Source organism: Caloenas nicobarica, chromosome 24 (genome assembly GCF_036013445.1).
Source record: "Caloenas nicobarica isolate bCalNic1 chromosome 24, bCalNic1.hap1, whole genome shotgun sequence".
Classification (NCBI taxonomy): domain Eukaryota; kingdom Metazoa; phylum Chordata; class Aves; order Columbiformes; family Columbidae; genus Caloenas; species Caloenas nicobarica.
The window spans coordinates 4625977-4642080 of record NC_088268.1 but is presented as its reverse complement, the minus strand read 5'-3'; the positions used below and the strand labels follow the sequence as shown (position 1 = coordinate 4642080).

The 16104-nt window shown below is 56.2% G+C and overlaps 3 protein-coding genes across 3 annotated transcripts; all 3 read left to right on the top strand.

Annotated features, from left to right (window-relative positions):
- Positions 1-484: 484 nt before the first annotated feature.
- GSDMA (gasdermin A) lies at positions 485-5722 on the top strand. The gene is made up of 10 exons (XM_065651250.1): positions 485-613; positions 1281-1543; positions 1708-1918; positions 2017-2182; positions 2278-2371; positions 2919-2966; positions 3235-3389; positions 3560-3710; positions 4306-4379; positions 4948-5722. The coding sequence occupies exons 2-10, from the start codon at positions 1330-1332 to the stop codon at positions 5182-5184; spliced, it is 1350 nt and encodes a 449-aa protein (XP_065507322.1). The 5' UTR covers positions 485-613; positions 1281-1329; the 3' UTR covers positions 5185-5722.
- A 642-nt stretch (positions 5723-6364) lies between these two features.
- PSMD3 (proteasome 26S subunit, non-ATPase 3) lies at positions 6365-10592 on the top strand. Its single transcript, XM_065651084.1, has 12 exons — positions 6365-6600; positions 7143-7333; positions 7562-7699; positions 7835-7971; positions 8082-8272; positions 8712-8815; positions 8923-9037; positions 9341-9460; positions 9538-9641; positions 9902-10057; positions 10157-10207; positions 10293-10592. The coding sequence occupies exons 1-12, from the start codon at positions 6432-6434 to the stop codon at positions 10368-10370; spliced, it is 1554 nt and encodes a 517-aa protein (XP_065507156.1). The 5' UTR covers positions 6365-6431; the 3' UTR covers positions 10371-10592.
- A 2027-nt stretch (positions 10593-12619) lies between these two features.
- CSF3 (colony stimulating factor 3) lies at positions 12620-14544 on the top strand. Its single transcript, XM_065651341.1, has 5 exons — positions 12620-12635; positions 13029-13195; positions 13550-13657; positions 13770-13916; positions 14374-14544. Exons 1-5 carry the CDS (start codon positions 12620-12622, stop codon positions 14542-14544), a joined length of 609 nt encoding a protein of 202 aa, XP_065507413.1.
- The last annotated feature ends 1560 nt before the right edge of the window (positions 14545-16104 follow it).

Sequence of the window (16104 nt, the reverse complement as noted above, 5' to 3'; positions counted from 1 at the left end):
AACGGATCTTGAGAGAGTGACTCAGGTCGATGACTGAAGCTTTTGGGAGGAAGAATTATGCAAGCAACGGGCTTTTTTGTGCCCTAATTTAGCAGATGCTTCCGGACCTCTGCCCAGGGAGGCGGGGAGAACGCATTTCGCCAGCTCCGGTGTTAAAGAGGCCACATCACTCCAATTCACAGCGGATCGCTCTGTGCATCGCCCACCCACCGTGGACGAGAAGCCACTCACTCCACAAATAGGCAAGTACATTTTTTAAGAGCTTTCAGTACAGAAGAGGGGTGGAGTAAACTGTTGAATGTTCTTGTTTAGTTTTTATGTCTTTGTAAAGTCTCCCAAGGGAATGAGTCCTGTAGGTACTGCTAAAATGACCCCACACGAGACTAATTCCTGTCCACAGCTCCATTGCATACACCCTTTGTCATATGAGAGTTCTGCTTTCTGGAAGAATCAGACTAAGTCAGTCTCTTTTTTAGACCCCTGTGGGAAGATATCCCTCCATATCTGCTCATCTGAACTGTAAACAGGGATCAGCGTCTCTTCTCCAACCAGACTTGATAAAGTCAGGTGCAGCAGAGGGAAAAGACCTGCACCTTTTTTTTCCCCCCTCTCAGTAAGTACAGAAGTTTTTGCATTTGTAGATGAAAGTTCATCATCATATCTCACATACGCTGACTGAAGCAAGAAGCAAAATTGAAACTTTGGACTAAAACCAAGCTACAACAGGAAATGAACAGTGATTTTTTTCTGCCTCTCAAATATCCATCTCTGCACTGCAGGGGATACAGGCAGAGCACCAAGACATACCCAAGTAGCTGTGCTGGGATCATTTTTTTAAAATATATTTTGGAGGAGACTTGCCATTGAACAAGCTCTCCTAACTTCCCCCCTCAACCCAGTATTCACCTCTCAGCACTTTTACTTCCCTGCAGTAAGACTTTGATGAAACCATTTTTCTAACGCTCTATTTTGTAACAATGCTAAACCACGCCTGACCACTAAGCAACAAGATGCCAGGGGAAAAAAAAAAAACACTGAAGCGGTAAAAAACAGCAAGAAATTGCTCAAGCTTTTTTCTTTTTAAACTTCAGGACAATGCATTAATTATTCCCTATATGTAATTCCTGTGAAAGGTGTGTTCTTGTACTAATGTGGGCTGGTTTGGGTTATTATCAGTTTTGAAAAGTTCTTTGTAATTAAAAGTACCAGTTATTTTCTTACAACCATCTGCTTGTATTTTTAAAGTAATTTTGCTTAACTTGTCTTGTATCTTTCCTAAGGCACAAGTAGACTTTGCTTCAGTTCAAAAATTCATCCAGCCACAGCAGGATGTTTAAAAAACTCACTGAATCCATAGTACATCAAATGGATCCAAAAGGAACCCTGGTGCCAGTTCCCAGCTTCTCAGGCCATGAACATTTCAGACCCCTCTGTCTAGTGAAAAGAAAAAGAAAAACCATATTCCACCTATTTCCCCGCTACGAGCAGACAGGTTACAGGCTCAACAACGTGCTGCTGCCTGGAGAAGACAATAAAAGCATAGGTAAAGCTCACATTTATCATTCTTAAATTTACAATTTCCACATACGAAACATTTGAATCACTTGTGTCTGAAGTCTACCACGTTTCATCTTTCTTGCGTGCACAATAGTTATAATACTGAGCCTGTGTAACCAATGCTTAAGCTAATGCATCAAATTATTTCAGAGTCCCTCTTTCCCAACGGAGGGGATAGAGATTCAAGCAAATTTACACTGAAAAAAAGCAGCAGCGACAGAGTTGATGGTAATCTAAGTGTTCCTGTGGACTGTGCAAACGCAGAGGTGAAAGGAGCTGCATCCTCATCCAAAGCGTGGTCCATCACGCTGGAGAAGAACCATATCCCGCTACCAGAACTCAACGCACTGCAAGACAAAAGGTATGGCAGACACAGAGGGAGAATGTGCCCTCCGGTCATCATCCTCTGACCCCACACCAGGTCACGCAATCATTTATCGCATCCTTTTTCTCTTTTAGAAAAATGGATATGAATCACACCTTCATTCGACAACTAAAGAAAGCACAACACATTTTATACGTGATTCACGAAACAATAGAAGCCTCTGAGGAGACGAGCTACGAGGAATGCACCAAGGCGACGGCGGGCTTCATGGCCCAGTTTTATGCCAAGTTTAGTGTGAAGGTTTGATGTCTCTTCAGCCTCTGGAATCTGTCCTTCCCAAACATCTGCAAGCCATCCAGGCCTGGTAACAGATTTTTTTTTTCTTCATTGACCAGGGCACCACAGCGAAAAAACAAAGCATAACTATACCCAAAGGCTGCACCCTGGCCTTCAGGGCAATCCAGCTGGGGATTACAGATGAATCGTGGTGTAAGTAGCTTCCAAAAACTACCAACTCCTGTTGAAAAACAGCACAGAGGGCAGAGGTTTGTTTTGTTTTCCTACTCAAATGAAAAGAGACAGGGAGAAAACAGGGTGACTGACCCTTCAGCGGCAAGACCGGTATAAAAGATGCTTACGCTGGGCAGGTAGAAAATGAGGGGCCTGAGATCCACAAAACGGCTGCAGGATTTTACAGCCCACATTCAATTTGCTTCCCCTGTGCTTCCTACGCCTGTAGGGATCTCATTGAGTACAAGCCGTCATTTTAATTTACTCATATTTTAACACACTTATTGGCCCATACAGACCCCAACACAAGGCACGTGATGGTAGTGAACGAGGTGTAGGAATAACAGATTTTAAATGAATGGGCAGAAGATGTGTGTGCTGGAAAGAGTGCAAACACCAGTCTGACCTGAGATTTCAGACCTGGGATACCAGTATCTACAGTCTTTAAAACATCCCTGTTAAAAAAAAAAAAATCCAGCTTTAAATATTTTTCTAAGTCAGCAATGCCCTTTTTATCCTTTTGCAGATCTTGACTACTTCCCATACGAAGCAAGAACAATGCTTGTATCTGACGGTAAGCAATGGATTTTATTACTTACACTATTTTTACCTGCTTTGGATAAGACAGAGTCTCTCAGGACAAACAAAACTACTAAAAGCGATGTGTTTACTGTCGAGTACTGCCTATTACCTGAGACATGACAACTGTCCAACTCAAACCTGCATATTTCTTTTGAAAATATTCATAGAAATGTTTCAAATTCTAAATTTAGGGGTGCCAGCGAACTTCCTGTGGCATTGCCTAGTTTACAAGTGACATATTTGTACACTCTGATTTTCAGGTTCCTCACAAGGAAAATTAGGAGAACTGGAAGGAGAACTTAAAGCAAATTGTCAAATTCTCTCCACGCTGTCTTCTGATGTGCTCGTCGTATTTTTAAAAGCCATCAAAGCTGCGATGAGAGACAGGAACCTCTTTCAAGAGCTGACCCAGAAAGTAAGCAAAGTTCTTCTTACCACCAGGATTTATAAATACAGAGACATCCACAATTGCACCTCTTGCCCTCAGAAATTATTTCTCCTGTGCCATAACGAGCGATCCAAAAATCCTTTACTCAGCAGATCTCTTATCTTAAATCCTGATGTTTCCTTTCCTTATCCCCCTAGATGGAAGCAGTTCTTCATGACACTGGTGGTTCTGAGCTGGAAACAGAAAGCCCAGACTTAAAAGACCTGCTGAGCAGCTTACAGGATTCTTCAAGGGATCTTCTCCTTGCGCTGGCAGGAGCAATCACCTACACTCTGGACGCGTTAGATGGTAAGACTGGTTGGCCGTTTTAACAGCTAAATCCAGTAGCACCAGAATATATTAAAAACAACATATTAATGTATTGTTCCCACCAAGACGACTAGCAGAATACAGAAAACTTAGAGAGCGAGAGACGCTTGCAGAGGATTTATCTACATTAATTTCTTAGACTGCGGGAATGAAGGTGGTTTATGCCAAGAGCACAAAACAGTCGCAGAGCAGCAACTGCCAGGCGCGTTACACCGAGTTACCACTCAGGCCAGGAAAAGAGGGCTTGAAATCAGAATTAAAATGTGGGGAAAGATGGCAAGATCACCTTACAGAGAGAGCAGTGCAAATTCCAGGGATCTTTTCCCAAGGCTGCCACAAAATATGGCTTGAATCTCCCCTCAACCGCTTTGGTCTCTTTGTACCCACAGTAACAGCCGTATTTGTCTCACAGGGAGGCTGCACTAGAACTATTGACTGAACAGGCATTCCTTGCAAGATAGTTCATGGTCAACCCTTCCCATCTGGCCAGATGCCTCTGAAACACTGTTGAGGGGTTTTGGTACAAACCTGTTTTATTATATAAATATCCTGTTTTATTATAATAACTCTGCAGAGCTAACGGAGAATCAGCTGCTGCTGTTGCTGGAGGCTTTGGAAGAGAAGATTGTGCCCCAATGGCTTAAGCTGGTGAGAGAAAACACAAATCACACGTGGCTCAAAACGAAAGGGTGGGGGGAGTGTTATTTTAAGTAAAGCAACATTTAGATGATGATATAGGCAGCAGTATCACAACTTTAGGTAACACTGGGAAGAAGGGAAGGAATAATCGCTTCAAACTTGGCAAGGATCAAAATACTCACTTTAAGAGAAATCACCCCAAGACCTGAATACCTCAGATGTCTAACAACTGTTTTGCTGATGATAAATATTACATTGGACACAGCTGATCGCCATTTTTCTTGAAATGGCAGTCAGAATTTTCTGGCTGCTTTGGCTCCAGATTTAAAAAAACAAACAAACAAACCCACTACAATTTTAATTTCTTGGGCATAACTAATTCACAAGAAACTGGAAACCGAATACATGAGCAATAGTGTTATAGGGTAAAAAGGCCCATATATAAATGTGGATTACATAGTGTGCCTGTAAGATGGTAAAGCACTCCACAAGTCAAAGAGATCATTTACTTAATGACTTCCACAGATGAGAGTGTTAAAATACTGATTTTGCTCTTTTTTTTGTCATTACTGTGAAGGTTGAGAGCATCCTGGAACATGACATAGAAGACACGACGGGGCCGTTCAGCGTGGATCCCACTTTGCTCTCCTTCCCACAGGAGAAGGAACAAGAATTAACCATTGCCCTGGTTGAGATGAGCGGAGTGAAGCTCCAGAAGGATGGATCCGTTATCTGTACAGACAACGCCTTCCCAGCCGTCGCAGCCCTGTACGTGTCTCTGTACGTCCTCGGTCTTCTGAGCAACTCAGATTAGGTTACACACATCCTCCCGTTCCAAGGGAATCGCTTGACAATGCATGTGAAAGTTTCTTACTGCAAAAGCCAGATCCTCTCTCTGAATTTTACCCTGCTACGTAGGTGAGGAATTCCTTATTAAGGCTTAGTGCTGATTTAAAATGAGTGGGAAAACCAGAGTTAGGGCAAGAAAACTCCTTATGGAAGCCAGGTACCAAAACTGTTTTTTTTTCCTTCCCCACATCTGAATGTAGAGCGAAACACCTACAGCCCACGCAAGGGTGGCAGCTGCATTTTGCATGATCCTGGTTGTCCTAAAAAACACCAGCACACTGATCACGCAGTCAATAACGTACAAAGGAATAAGTCAACAATAACTCATTTATCCTGGTCACACCTGTGACACGGGTGTGACTCAGTAAGCTGTTCAGTGTTAGAAAGCTGTGGGATCTCAGAGCCTTTTAATGATGCCCACCTGGCAAACGGCACCTCCACCACACAATTACACACCCCACCAGCAAGAAATAAATCACAGCATTGCAGAACAACGTAACAAATACTTGGATTATGACTTTATAAATAAAGAGAATTATTTTCTTACTGGATAACTAGGCATTCTGAGAGGCAATTTTTTAATCCGGGGGGTGTTTTCAGTCACCCAGTGCCTGCAGGCCCAGCTCTCCTCAGACTCAGGGCCTGGGCGGGTCCCTCAGGGGAGAGGGTGCCCTCAGCAAGGGGTAGCGCTGCTTACCTAGTTGGTCACCGATGGCTCTGGGGGCACCGCCAGCACAAGAGGCTTGGCCACGCTATGTACCGGCGACGAGGGGAGCCCAGCCCCAGCCCGAGCCCCTCAAATACGGGAACGGCGACCGACGCCCGCGGCTGAGGCCGCCGCCCTCGCACCTCGCCTCAGCGAGGAGCGTCCGCGCATGCGCAGGAAACAAGCGGAAAGAACCGAGCGGCGTGCGGAAATACCCGAGCGCCCGACGGAAACACTCGAACGTTTCACGGAAACACCCGAGAGCCTGTACGGCAACACTCGAGCGTCCCACGGAAACACCCGAGAGCCTGACGGAAACACCCGAGAGCCTGACGGCAACACGCGAGCGTTTCACGGAAACACCCGAGAGCTTGACGGAAACACCCGAGAGCTCGGCGCTCGACCTCCCAGGTCTGGTGGGTGAGGCCGGCCGGCGGCTGGGCGCGCCTGGCGGCTCCCGGCGTGCCCCGCGGTTGTTGCAGTGTCACCGCCGGCTCGGCCCGGCCATGAAGCAGGACGGCTCGTCCCGCCGCCGCGGCGACAAGGCCAAGGCCCCCCCGGACGGGCCGCCGCCCGCCCCCCCCGACGTGGAGATGCAGGAGGAGACGGCGGCGGCGACCGAAACGGCCGGGGAGAGGCAACCGCAGCGAGAGCTGGACGCCATCACGTTGGAGGGTGAGGGGGGGTGGTCCCGGTAACGGGGAGTTGGGGTGGGGGGTGTCGGTTGAGGGGTCATGGGGGAGCAGGGGCAGCTCGGGGGAGCTTCCGTGAGGGGTCCCTGTGGGAGAAGTGGGGGGGGGCATAGAGACCCCGGGGAGGCGGATCGTTGTAGGGGCTGGGGGAAAGATGCTGGAAAAGGTGTCAAAGGAGAGAAATTGGGGGTCACTGTGGGGATAAGGGGCTGTGAGGGAAGGGGAGGGGGGTGGTTTTGAGTGGGGGTCTCTGAGGGGTGGGGGGGCCCTGTGGGGTGAGCATGGAGCCCGTGGGGAGAATGAGGGGATGGGACCCCCGGAGGGACGTTCTCCAGCCACCCACTCCGAGTGAGGTCACCGGGGACACTGGGGACACACGGACACGGGTGGACAGAGGGACCCAAGAGCTGCAGGACGGGGCGTCTTGTATCTGGGGGATCCCGATACCAGCTTCATCCTGGCACATCCTTCAGCAGAGATCTCTGGGACACACAAACTGACACCTTATTCCTTGTCCCCCTGCAGACATCAAGGAGCACGTGAAGCAGCTGGAAAAGGCCGTGTCGGGGAAGGAGCCGCGTTACGTCCTGCGCGCCCTGCGGGCTCTGCCCTCCACCTCCCGCCGCCTCAACTCCAACGTGCTCCACAAAGCCATCAACGGCTTCTTCACCTCCAACAGCACCGTGCGGGACTTTCTGCTCGGCTTCCTGGAGGAGGTACGGGTATGGGGACGGGGAGGGGACACCAGTCCCATACCCAGGAGCCTCCAGGAACGGCAGGGGCTTGGGGACACTTGGGACAGGCTCGTGTGTGAGATGACTTGCTGCAGCTCTTGGTGGGGATGGGACTATAGTGCTGGCAGCCCGGGCTGGCTCTGGTGTCACTGGGGATGGGTTGGGGACAGGAGTAGACACAGGGAGCCCAGCACGTCTCTCTCCCCACAGTCCATGGACACGGAAGCTGAGCTGCAGTTTCGCCCGCGGACAGGGAAAGCGGCCTCAGCCCCTCTCCTGCCTGAAGTGGAGACCTACCTCCAGCTGCTCCTCGTCATCTACCTGATGAACAGCAAGCGATACCCAGAGGTGAGAATCCGGGAGTCCCACACTTTCCCTGATATTTCAGCCACATTTGGAGGCAGCCCCGGGCTCAGCCCTACAGCCTCTCTGTTCTTCCTGGGCAGCGGTTCCTCTGCTCTGACCTCTCTCTCCCTCCTGTAGGCTCAGAAAGTGTCTGACGACCTGATGCAGAAGATCAGTTCCCAAAACCGCCGGGCTCTTGACCTGGTGGTGGCAAAATGTTATTATTACCACTCCCGCATATACGAATTCCTGAATAAACTCGACGTGGTCAGGAGGTAGAGTGAATCCCACATGCGGGATCTCCCTGCGCTTGGTCCCTTCCACCCTGCTGAGCCAGGCGGTTCTTTTCCTCCTCCCTGACGTGTTTTTTCTCCCTTTCCCGCAGCTTCCTGCACGCCCGGCTCCGCACGGCCACGCTGCGCCATGACGCGGACGGCCAGGCCACCCTCCTGAACCTGCTGCTGAGGAACTATCTCCACTACAACCTCTACGACCAAGCAGAAAAACTCGTCTCCAAGTCCGTGTTTCCCGAACAGGCCAACAACAACGAGTGGGCTCGGTACCTCTATTACACAGGTGAGACACAGAGGGGCCCTTGCAGCACTGGGACCAAGATCATAGAATTATAGAATCATTTTGATTGGAAAAGCCCCTCAAGATCATGGAGTCCGACCATTCCCCCAGCCCTGGCACTGCCCGATGTCCCTGAGAACCTCATCTCCGTCTGTCCAACCCCTCCAGGGATGGTGACTCCAGCACTGCCCTGGGCAGCCTGTTCCAATGCCTGACAGCCCTTTGGGGAAGAAGTTGTTCCCCAGATCCAACCTCAACCTCCCCTGGCGCAACTTGAGGCCGTTTCCTCTGGTCCTGTCACCGGGGGCTCCGGTTCCCCGGAGAACCTGTTTAAGCAGCTGGGGATGGGGCTCCCAGGCAGGATTTGAAGCTCCATCCGTGTGGATCCAGCGGGATTCACTTGGTGGCTTTTCCACACGATTTCTGCCCCGTGTCACTGCAGGGCGCATCAAGGCCATCCAGCTGGAGTACTCAGAGGCAAGAAGAACCATGACCAACGCCCTGCGGAAGGCACCGCAGCACACGGCCGTCGGCTTCAAGCAGACAGTGAGCAGGGAACAAGCAGTTTGGGGGGTTTGGTACCTCCAGCATCCCCAGGGAAGCTGCCTCAGAGTTGGGCCCTGCAGAAGCTCACGATTTTTTTTCTGCTGCAGGTGCACAAGCTGCTGATTGTGGTGGAACTGCTGCTTGGGGAGATCCCGGACAGGCTGCAGTTCAGACAACCCTCCCTCAAGCGCTCGCTCATGCCCTATTTCCTCCTGACCCAGGGTATGACGGGCCCCCCACCCACGCTTGCTCCCTCCCCGCTGTCCTGGCACAATGTCCCAGCGCTTTGGGGGAGTGGGAAGCCCTGGGGAGGGAGCAGGGGGGTTTCTGTCCCCTCCCCTCGATGGGACGCAGCTGCAGGCTGTACTGGTTCCAGTGCCAGGCCAGTTTCACCCAGTGGCTCCACAGAGGAGGGGACAACAGCCCTGGGGGTCAGCCCTGTGTGTCACCCACCGCGTCCCTGTGTCCGCCCCCACTGCATCCCAGACCCTGCCCCCTCCCCAGTTAGCGCGTTCTCTCCTCCAGCCGTCAGGACCGGGAACCTGGCCAAATTCAACCAAGTCCTTGATCAGTTTGGGGACAAGTTCCAGGCTGATGGCACCTACACCCTGATCATTCGCCTGAGACACAACGTCATCAAGACGGGTAGGACACTGCTGGGGTGTCTGGGGTACCCTGGGGCTGCCTGGCCTGGGGGGCTCCACTCCCGTTCCCCCCCGCAGGTGTCCGGATGATCAGTCTCTCCTACTCCCGCATCTCCCTGGCTGATATCGCCCAGAAGCTGCAGCTGGACAGTCCGGAGGACGCAGAGTTCATTGTGGCCAAGGTGAAGTCCCGTCCCCCGGGGTCCTGCGCTGTCCTCAGCCCCATTTCTCACCACTGCCCGGTCCCTGCAGTGTTGCAGTCACTAATTTTTAGGTTGAGGCTCCTCCCGGAGCTTCTGAGGATGCTCAGAGCACCAAGTCCCCTCTCTGTGCTGCGTCCTGAGCCCCCCGCTCCTGTCACAGCAGCCGCTTTCACTCCAAACCGCTGCCTCGGCCCTCGGGGACAGTGTGGGCCCTGACCGCGTCCCCCCCCGGCTTGCAGGCCATCCGGGACGGCGTGATCGAGGCCAGCATTAACCACGAGAAGGGCTACGTCCAGTCCAAGGAAATGATCGACATTTACTCCACCCGGGAGCCCCAGCTGGCGTTTCACCAGCGCATCTCGTTCTGCCTCGACATCCACAATATGTCGGTCAAGGTGAGCGCGGCAGGTCCCCAAGCGCTTGGGGACATCGGGGCCGGGCTGAGGCGTCGCTCAGCTCAGACCTTTTATTCCCATGTTTTTCTTTTTTTCCAGGCCATGAGGTTCCCGCCCAAATCTTACAACAAGGACTTGGAATCTGCAGAGGTGAGACCTCATCTGGGTCCCTCCGCCACCAAGGACATGGCCCCTGTCCCCAAACTGCCACCAATCTCTGCCTTTTGCCTTCCAGGAGCGCCGGGAGCGCGAGCAGCAGGACCTGGAGTTCGCAAAGGAGATGGCAGAGGATGATGACGACGGTTTTCCGTGACCCTCTGGCCTGGCTGTATTTTTTTATTTGTCCCTCGGGAAGATGGTGTCTGAGCAGAGCCCCCCCCGTGCAGCCCCGTCCCCAGCTGCCTCTTTTATAAATAAATATCTGCATGTCTGTACTGTGGGAGGGGGATGGGGGGGGTCCCTGGGCCCACAGCCATGGGCCCACTCCCCCCCCACAGCGGGAACCCCCTTCCCCAATAAACAAACATTCTTTTAAGGTTGGCTGTGGTTGCTGAGCCCGAGACCAGCCCATGAATTTGGGAGCTCCTGGGGAGAAGCGGGGCCAGGGCAGGCGCCGGGGGGGGGCAGGAACGCGGCTCCGCAGGGACCGCGGGTGCCCCCAGCTCTTGCAACAATAATGGGGTCAAACTTTGTTAAGCTTCAATTATGACTTTTAAAATAAAAGTTGCAAAAAGAAAAAAAACCAACCACCAGCCTGGTGCCCTCCCACGGTGGGTTTGTTGTGACTGTGGGTGTGCGTGGGGCTGATTTCTCCACCCGGAACCCCCCCTGGGGCTGGAGGTGACACCCCAGCTGTGCCAGGATGGGGAACCGGGGGCTTGGGGACACGGGGACAAGCGCAGAGCTGAGCCAGGGACCCCCGGGACTCCCTCTGCTCCAACCTCCAGGATCCTCCTTCCCCAAAACAACTTTGTTCTGCTGCAGCAGCCAAATGTAGACACAGGGACACCCCAAAAGCGCTGATGTCCTGGCGGATGCTGGGAAGGGGCCGGGGGTGCCCAGATCAGGTGGCCACGAGGCAGAACTGTGGGGGACGGGGGCCCAGGACAGTCCCCGGGTGGGGCAGGGCTGTTCCGGGGGGGTTGTGCTGGGTCAGCTCAGCCACCCCCACCCCAACACCCACGAGGTTTCAGGTCTGGCCGCCACTTCCTTCCCTGGAAAGCTGACGGGGGCTTTGGGCCCCACCAGGCGCTGATTCACGTCCCCACCACCCCGATTTCTGAAAGCACCAACCTGCTGAGATGGCAGCTCTGCTCCGGGGAATGGGGCGATGCTCCAGGTGCTCGGGTGTGTCACACTGAGCCCCCTCGATGGCCACCCCCGTTCTGGCTTCCCCCAGCTCCGGGGGGGGGCATTTCTCCCAGGAAATCCCATAAACAGGCTCCGCTGCCAAGGTCCTTTCTTGCAGCCTGAGGGCAGAACACTTGGTGCTGCCAGGTCCTGGGCGGGGAAGCCATCATTAGGTTTCAGAGTTAACACCTGCCTCGTGCTGGGCGGGGCCCTGGCTGGTGCTCACGGACTGGCTGCAGCCACCGGGGGCTCCTTCCCCAGCTGGAGCGGGGAGCAGGTCCTGGGGCTCCTCTGAGCTCTGGGACACGTGGGGACAGGGGTCCCTGTCCCATCCCCGCGCCCATGACCTGCAGGACAGTGATGGGACCCAGGCCTGAGCTGGGGGTCGGCGGCGCAGAGTGAGACCCCCCCGGCACAGCCTCACCCCGGGGTCACTGGGGGGTCCCTCCCGCGCCGCGCAGGGTCAGGCCCAGCTGGCACCAGCCCAGGAAGCGCTTGCGGGAACCGGCACAAGCCAAAATTCCCACATCAGCCCGGACGGCCCCGATCCCGGGGCTGCGCTGGCGGCCGCTTCCCCGAAAGAGCCGGAGGGGACAGCCCCTCACCGGGGGGGTCTGGCCCCATCGTGGGTGCTGAGTGGGGGGCAATATGTCCCTGGATGGGGTGTCACCTCAGCCACCTCCAGCTGGTGCCACCACCACGATGGTCACATTCCCATTGCCCGCCCTGACGCCGGGGCGAGGGGCTTGGGCAGCTGGTGGGGACAATGTCCACATGGGCTGGTGACAGTGACAACCCCCAAGGCTGTGAAAAGCCACTGTCACCTGTGAGTGACCCTGTGGCACTGGGCACTGGCCAGCGAGGTGGGAGCCCTGCGAGCAGGTTAATGAGTCACCGAGCCACCACCGGCACCGTCCCGGCACCCGCCGCGGTGCCAGGGCCACGCTGAGCGCCCGGCTCAGCACCCGGGGACATCGCCGGCCCTGGGAAAGCCCCACGGCTGCGAGGTGTGGGCAGTGGCCGGAGCTCCCGGGATTTGCATGTTGGTGATTAAGACAATCATTAGGCAATTGGTACGGTTACCACATCGGTGTGAATCCCCGCGGCCGCTATAAATGCCCCGATCGATGAGGCTGCCCAGAGCCGGGGCAGGAACCAGCCGTGCCGGGCCCAACCGCGCTGCCGAGAGGAGGAAACGCCGCATCGGGGACCATGTGCTGCCTCACCCGTGAGTACCCGCTGCCCCACGGCACCCGCTGCCCTGCTGCCCCCACAGCACCCAGAGCACCCACAAAACCCACCGTACCTTTAGCACCCATTGCCCCCACTGCACCCATGGCACCCAGAGCACCCGTAAAACCCACTGAACCTATAGCACCCATTGCATGCACAGCACCCAGAGCACCCATTGCACCCACAAAACCCACCGTACCCATAGAACCCGCTGCACCCGAGCACCCACAGCACCCGCTGCAGCTGCACACACAGACTCCGCTGCCTTGTGGGTCCCTTTCCCGTCTCCCCCTTTCGGGGGGTCTCTGCCCCCTCCCCAGCCTGTGCTGGTGCCACCGTTCCTGGGCTGGAGCCGGGGTGTCCCCGCGCTGAGCCGCTGTCCCCGCAGGTGTCCTGGCTCTGGCGCTGGCGCTGCTGTGGGCGCCGTGGCGGGTGCTGCACGGGGCGCCGCTGGCTGAGCTCTCGGGGGACCAGGACTTCCAGCTCTTCCTGCACAAGAACCTCGAGTTCACCCGCAAGATCAAGGGGGACGTGGCCGCGCTGCAGCGCGTGGTGGTGAGTCCCCCGGGTGCCGCGGCGGGGGGGGACGGTGGCCACGGGCACTGCGAGGTCGCAGATAAGGTGACCTTCCCCTTCCCGGCCTTATCAGCACCGCAAAGCCGGGGCCAGCGGTGTCCCCTGTGCCTCAGGCTCCCACCGTGCTGCCCAGCCCTGGGGGACAGGGGCTTGGGGACACACGGGGACATCCCTGGGGCACGTTTGCTCTTGTCCCGTCCCCACCTAACCAGGTCGCCCCATCCCCTCTCTCCTCCTGGCCGGGCTGTGTGGGGGGTCCCGCACCCCAGGGATGGGGTGTTTGGGGATGTCGGGGTCCCTGTGCCACCCTGACCCTGTCCCCATGGGCTGCAGTGTGACACGTTCCAGCTGTGCCAGGAGGAAGAGCTGCTGCTGGTGCGGCAGGACCTGGGCATCGCGCAGGCGCCGCTGGAGCAATGTCACAGCCGCACCTTCCACGCGGTGAGCGCCATCCCTGCCACGAGCCGGCCGCTCTCAGCCCCACCGGCTTCCCCACTGCTTGGGGGTGTCCGGGTGTGCTGAGCCCCCCGCGACGCTGCCGTTCCCCCCGCAGGAGGCCTGTTTCAGCCAGATCCGCAATGGGCTCCGCGTCTACCAGGGCTCCCTGGCCGCCGTGCGGGAGCTGCTGCCCAGGCACGCGGGGCTGGTGGAGACGCTGCAGCTGGACGCGGCCAACCTGTCCTCCAATATCCAGCAGCAGGTGACGCGGGGACACAGGGGGGCTGAGGGGATGGGGTGGGCAGGGTAGGGACACGGGGCTCTGCTTCCCTGGGGGGACACGGGAGGGACACGGGGCTCTGCATCCCTGGGGGGACACGGGAGGGACACGGGGCTCTGCATCCCTGGGGGGACATGGTGGAGGCACAGGGATCTGCATCCCTGGGGGGACAGGGGGATCATGGGGCTCTGCATCCCTGGGGGAACACAGCCAGGACACGGGACTCTGCATCCCTGGAGGAACACAGCAGGGACATGGGCCTCTGCAACCCTGGGGGGACGGGGGGATCACAGGGCTCTGCATCCCTGGGGGAACACAGCCGGGACACGGGGCTCTGCACCCCGGCTCACACCGGCTGGGCGGGCAGTGCCAGGATGCTGCCGCGCTCCTGGGTACCTCTGGCTCCGGAGCTGATGTTTCTGCTTCTGCCCGGCTGCAGGTGGAGGACCTGGGCCTGGCCACGGTGACGTTCCCCACGGAGGGCCGGGACCCCCTCCCCGCCTTCTCCTCCCGCTTCCACCACCAGGTTGGCGGCTTTTTCATCCTGGCCAACTTCCAGCGGTTCCTGGAGACGGCGTACCGGGCACTGCGGCACCTCGCCCGCCTCTGACACCCCCCGCACCTTATTTATTTATGTCCCAGCCTGAGTGACCGTCCCTGGGAGCCCCCGGCTTTTCTGCTTTTTTTTTGTAATATTTATCGCTATTTAATATTTATCCGGCTGGGGAGGCTTCCCCGCCCATCGGTCACTGGGCAGGGCGGCCGGCCCTGCGGTGGCATCCGTGCACGGGTATCCGTGCGCAGCATCACCCTTGTTTAATATTTAAACAAAAGCGTATCTCTGCTATGAGGTTCGGGAGCTGGGCTGAGCCCCGGCAGCTCCTGCAGACACCGTGTGTGCCTCAGTTTCCCCAATGGCTCGTGCAGGGTGCTGCGGGTACCACTGCGGCATCCGCCCCGGCCGAGGGGAAACCGTCTTCATCTGTGGATGAAGATGCTTCAGAGCAGCATCTCCCTGCCTGGGCTGCAGCCTGCAGGGACAGACCTGACAAGTGTTATTTCTATTAGGCATAGTGACATTAATTAATATTTATTAGCCTTTAGGTAAAGACGAAGGAGGGGAGGTGCCAGATGAGGCTTTTCCAGGGAAGCCCCAGCACCTTCCCTCCTAAACTCAGTGTATTTATTGCAATTTAACTTATTTGTCCGCATCTCCTGGGCTGGGCAGAACACAGTCCTGTTCCCCCGAGCCCGGCACGGCCCCGGCGCAGCCCCCGCTCTCGTGGTTGTGCCGGCAGCTCCCCTGCCCACGCGGCTGTATTTGCGTACTGGAAACTTCACAGCCGAGCAGTGTGTTTTGTACTGTATTTATTACTGCAGCTGGGTGAGCCCCAGAGAAACATATGATGTTTTTTTAATATATGTGATAAAAATGGAAATAAACTATTTTTTGCTCCAGAGTCCGGGCTGTTTGCCTTTCCTGTCTCCCGCCTGCGCAGGGGGAAGCGCCACATGGCCGGGGTGTGGGGACGGAGATGGGACAATGCGTTCATTTCCGTGGGCGCTGGCAGCAGCTCCACGGTGCCCAGGGGGTGCAAACCAGCCCCCCCGGCCCTCCTGCCCCCACGACATTGCACAAGCCCCCCTGGGGGTGTCGGGGTGCGGCTGCCCGGGGGTGGCAATTTCCTCCCGTGCCCACAGCGCCGCTTAGGCAAGAGCCGATTCCTAGAAAGCGCCGGAGCTCGGCAGCACCAGGGCCACGGGGAGCAGCCCTGGCACCAACACCGGCACCATCCCCAAACCAGGACCCGCTGGCAGAGGGTGGGGGCTCAGAGCATCCCCGTCCTGGGCCAGGAGGGTGAGCAAGCGTGTGATGAGTGCTCAGGGCTCTGCGGAGCTGACCTGGATGCTGTGCCCTCGCCGTGGTGTGGGGACCCAGCCACCCCTCTTCCCACGAAGGGAATCTGAGCCACAGCCACCCAGGGATGTGCCCAGAGCCCTCCCAGAGCTGCCACAATGGGACGGAGCTTCTGGCAGCGAGAGGAGCTGGGTGGAGAGACAAACGGACTTGGCAGAGTGACACGGGCAGAGCCAGGAGTCCTGGGCATCCCCCTTGGCCTGGCAAACACTCCGGCCATCCCCGGCCCACGGCCTCTCCCTGCTCCCCCGT

What these genes read in the sequence shown, in the direction of transcription:
- CSF3 (XM_065651341.1), top strand. An exon ending in CCGCGCTGCAGCGCGTGGTG is followed by an intron (nt 13,196 to 13,549) that starts GTGAGTCCCCCG and finishes CATGGGCTGCAG; the next exon opens with TGTGACACGTTCCAGCTGTG. An exon ending in ACAGCCGCACCTTCCACGCG is followed by an intron (nt 13,658 to 13,769) that starts GTGAGCGCCATC and finishes TTCCCCCCGCAG; the next exon opens with GAGGCCTGTTTCAGCCAGAT.
- GSDMA (XM_065651250.1), top strand. Translation starts at nt 1,330, where the DNA reads ATGTTTAAAAAACTCACTGAATCCATAGTACATCAAATGGATCCAAAA. An exon ending in ATGCCAAGTTTAGTGTGAAG is followed by an intron (nt 2,183 to 2,277) that starts GTTTGATGTCTC and finishes TTCATTGACCAG; the next exon opens with GGCACCACAGCGAAAAAACA. An exon ending in CACTCTGGACGCGTTAGATG is followed by an intron (nt 3,711 to 4,305) that starts GTAAGACTGGTT and finishes ATAACTCTGCAG; the next exon opens with AGCTAACGGAGAATCAGCTG.
- PSMD3 (XM_065651084.1), top strand. Translation starts at nt 6,432, where the DNA reads ATGAAGCAGGACGGCTCGTCCCGCCGCCGCGGCGACAAGGCCAAGGCC. An exon ending in AAACTCGACGTGGTCAGGAG is followed by an intron (nt 7,972 to 8,081) that starts GTAGAGTGAATC and finishes CCTTTCCCGCAG; the next exon opens with CTTCCTGCACGCCCGGCTCC. An exon ending in CTATTTCCTCCTGACCCAGG is followed by an intron (nt 9,038 to 9,340) that starts GTATGACGGGCC and finishes TCTCTCCTCCAG; the next exon opens with CCGTCAGGACCGGGAACCTG.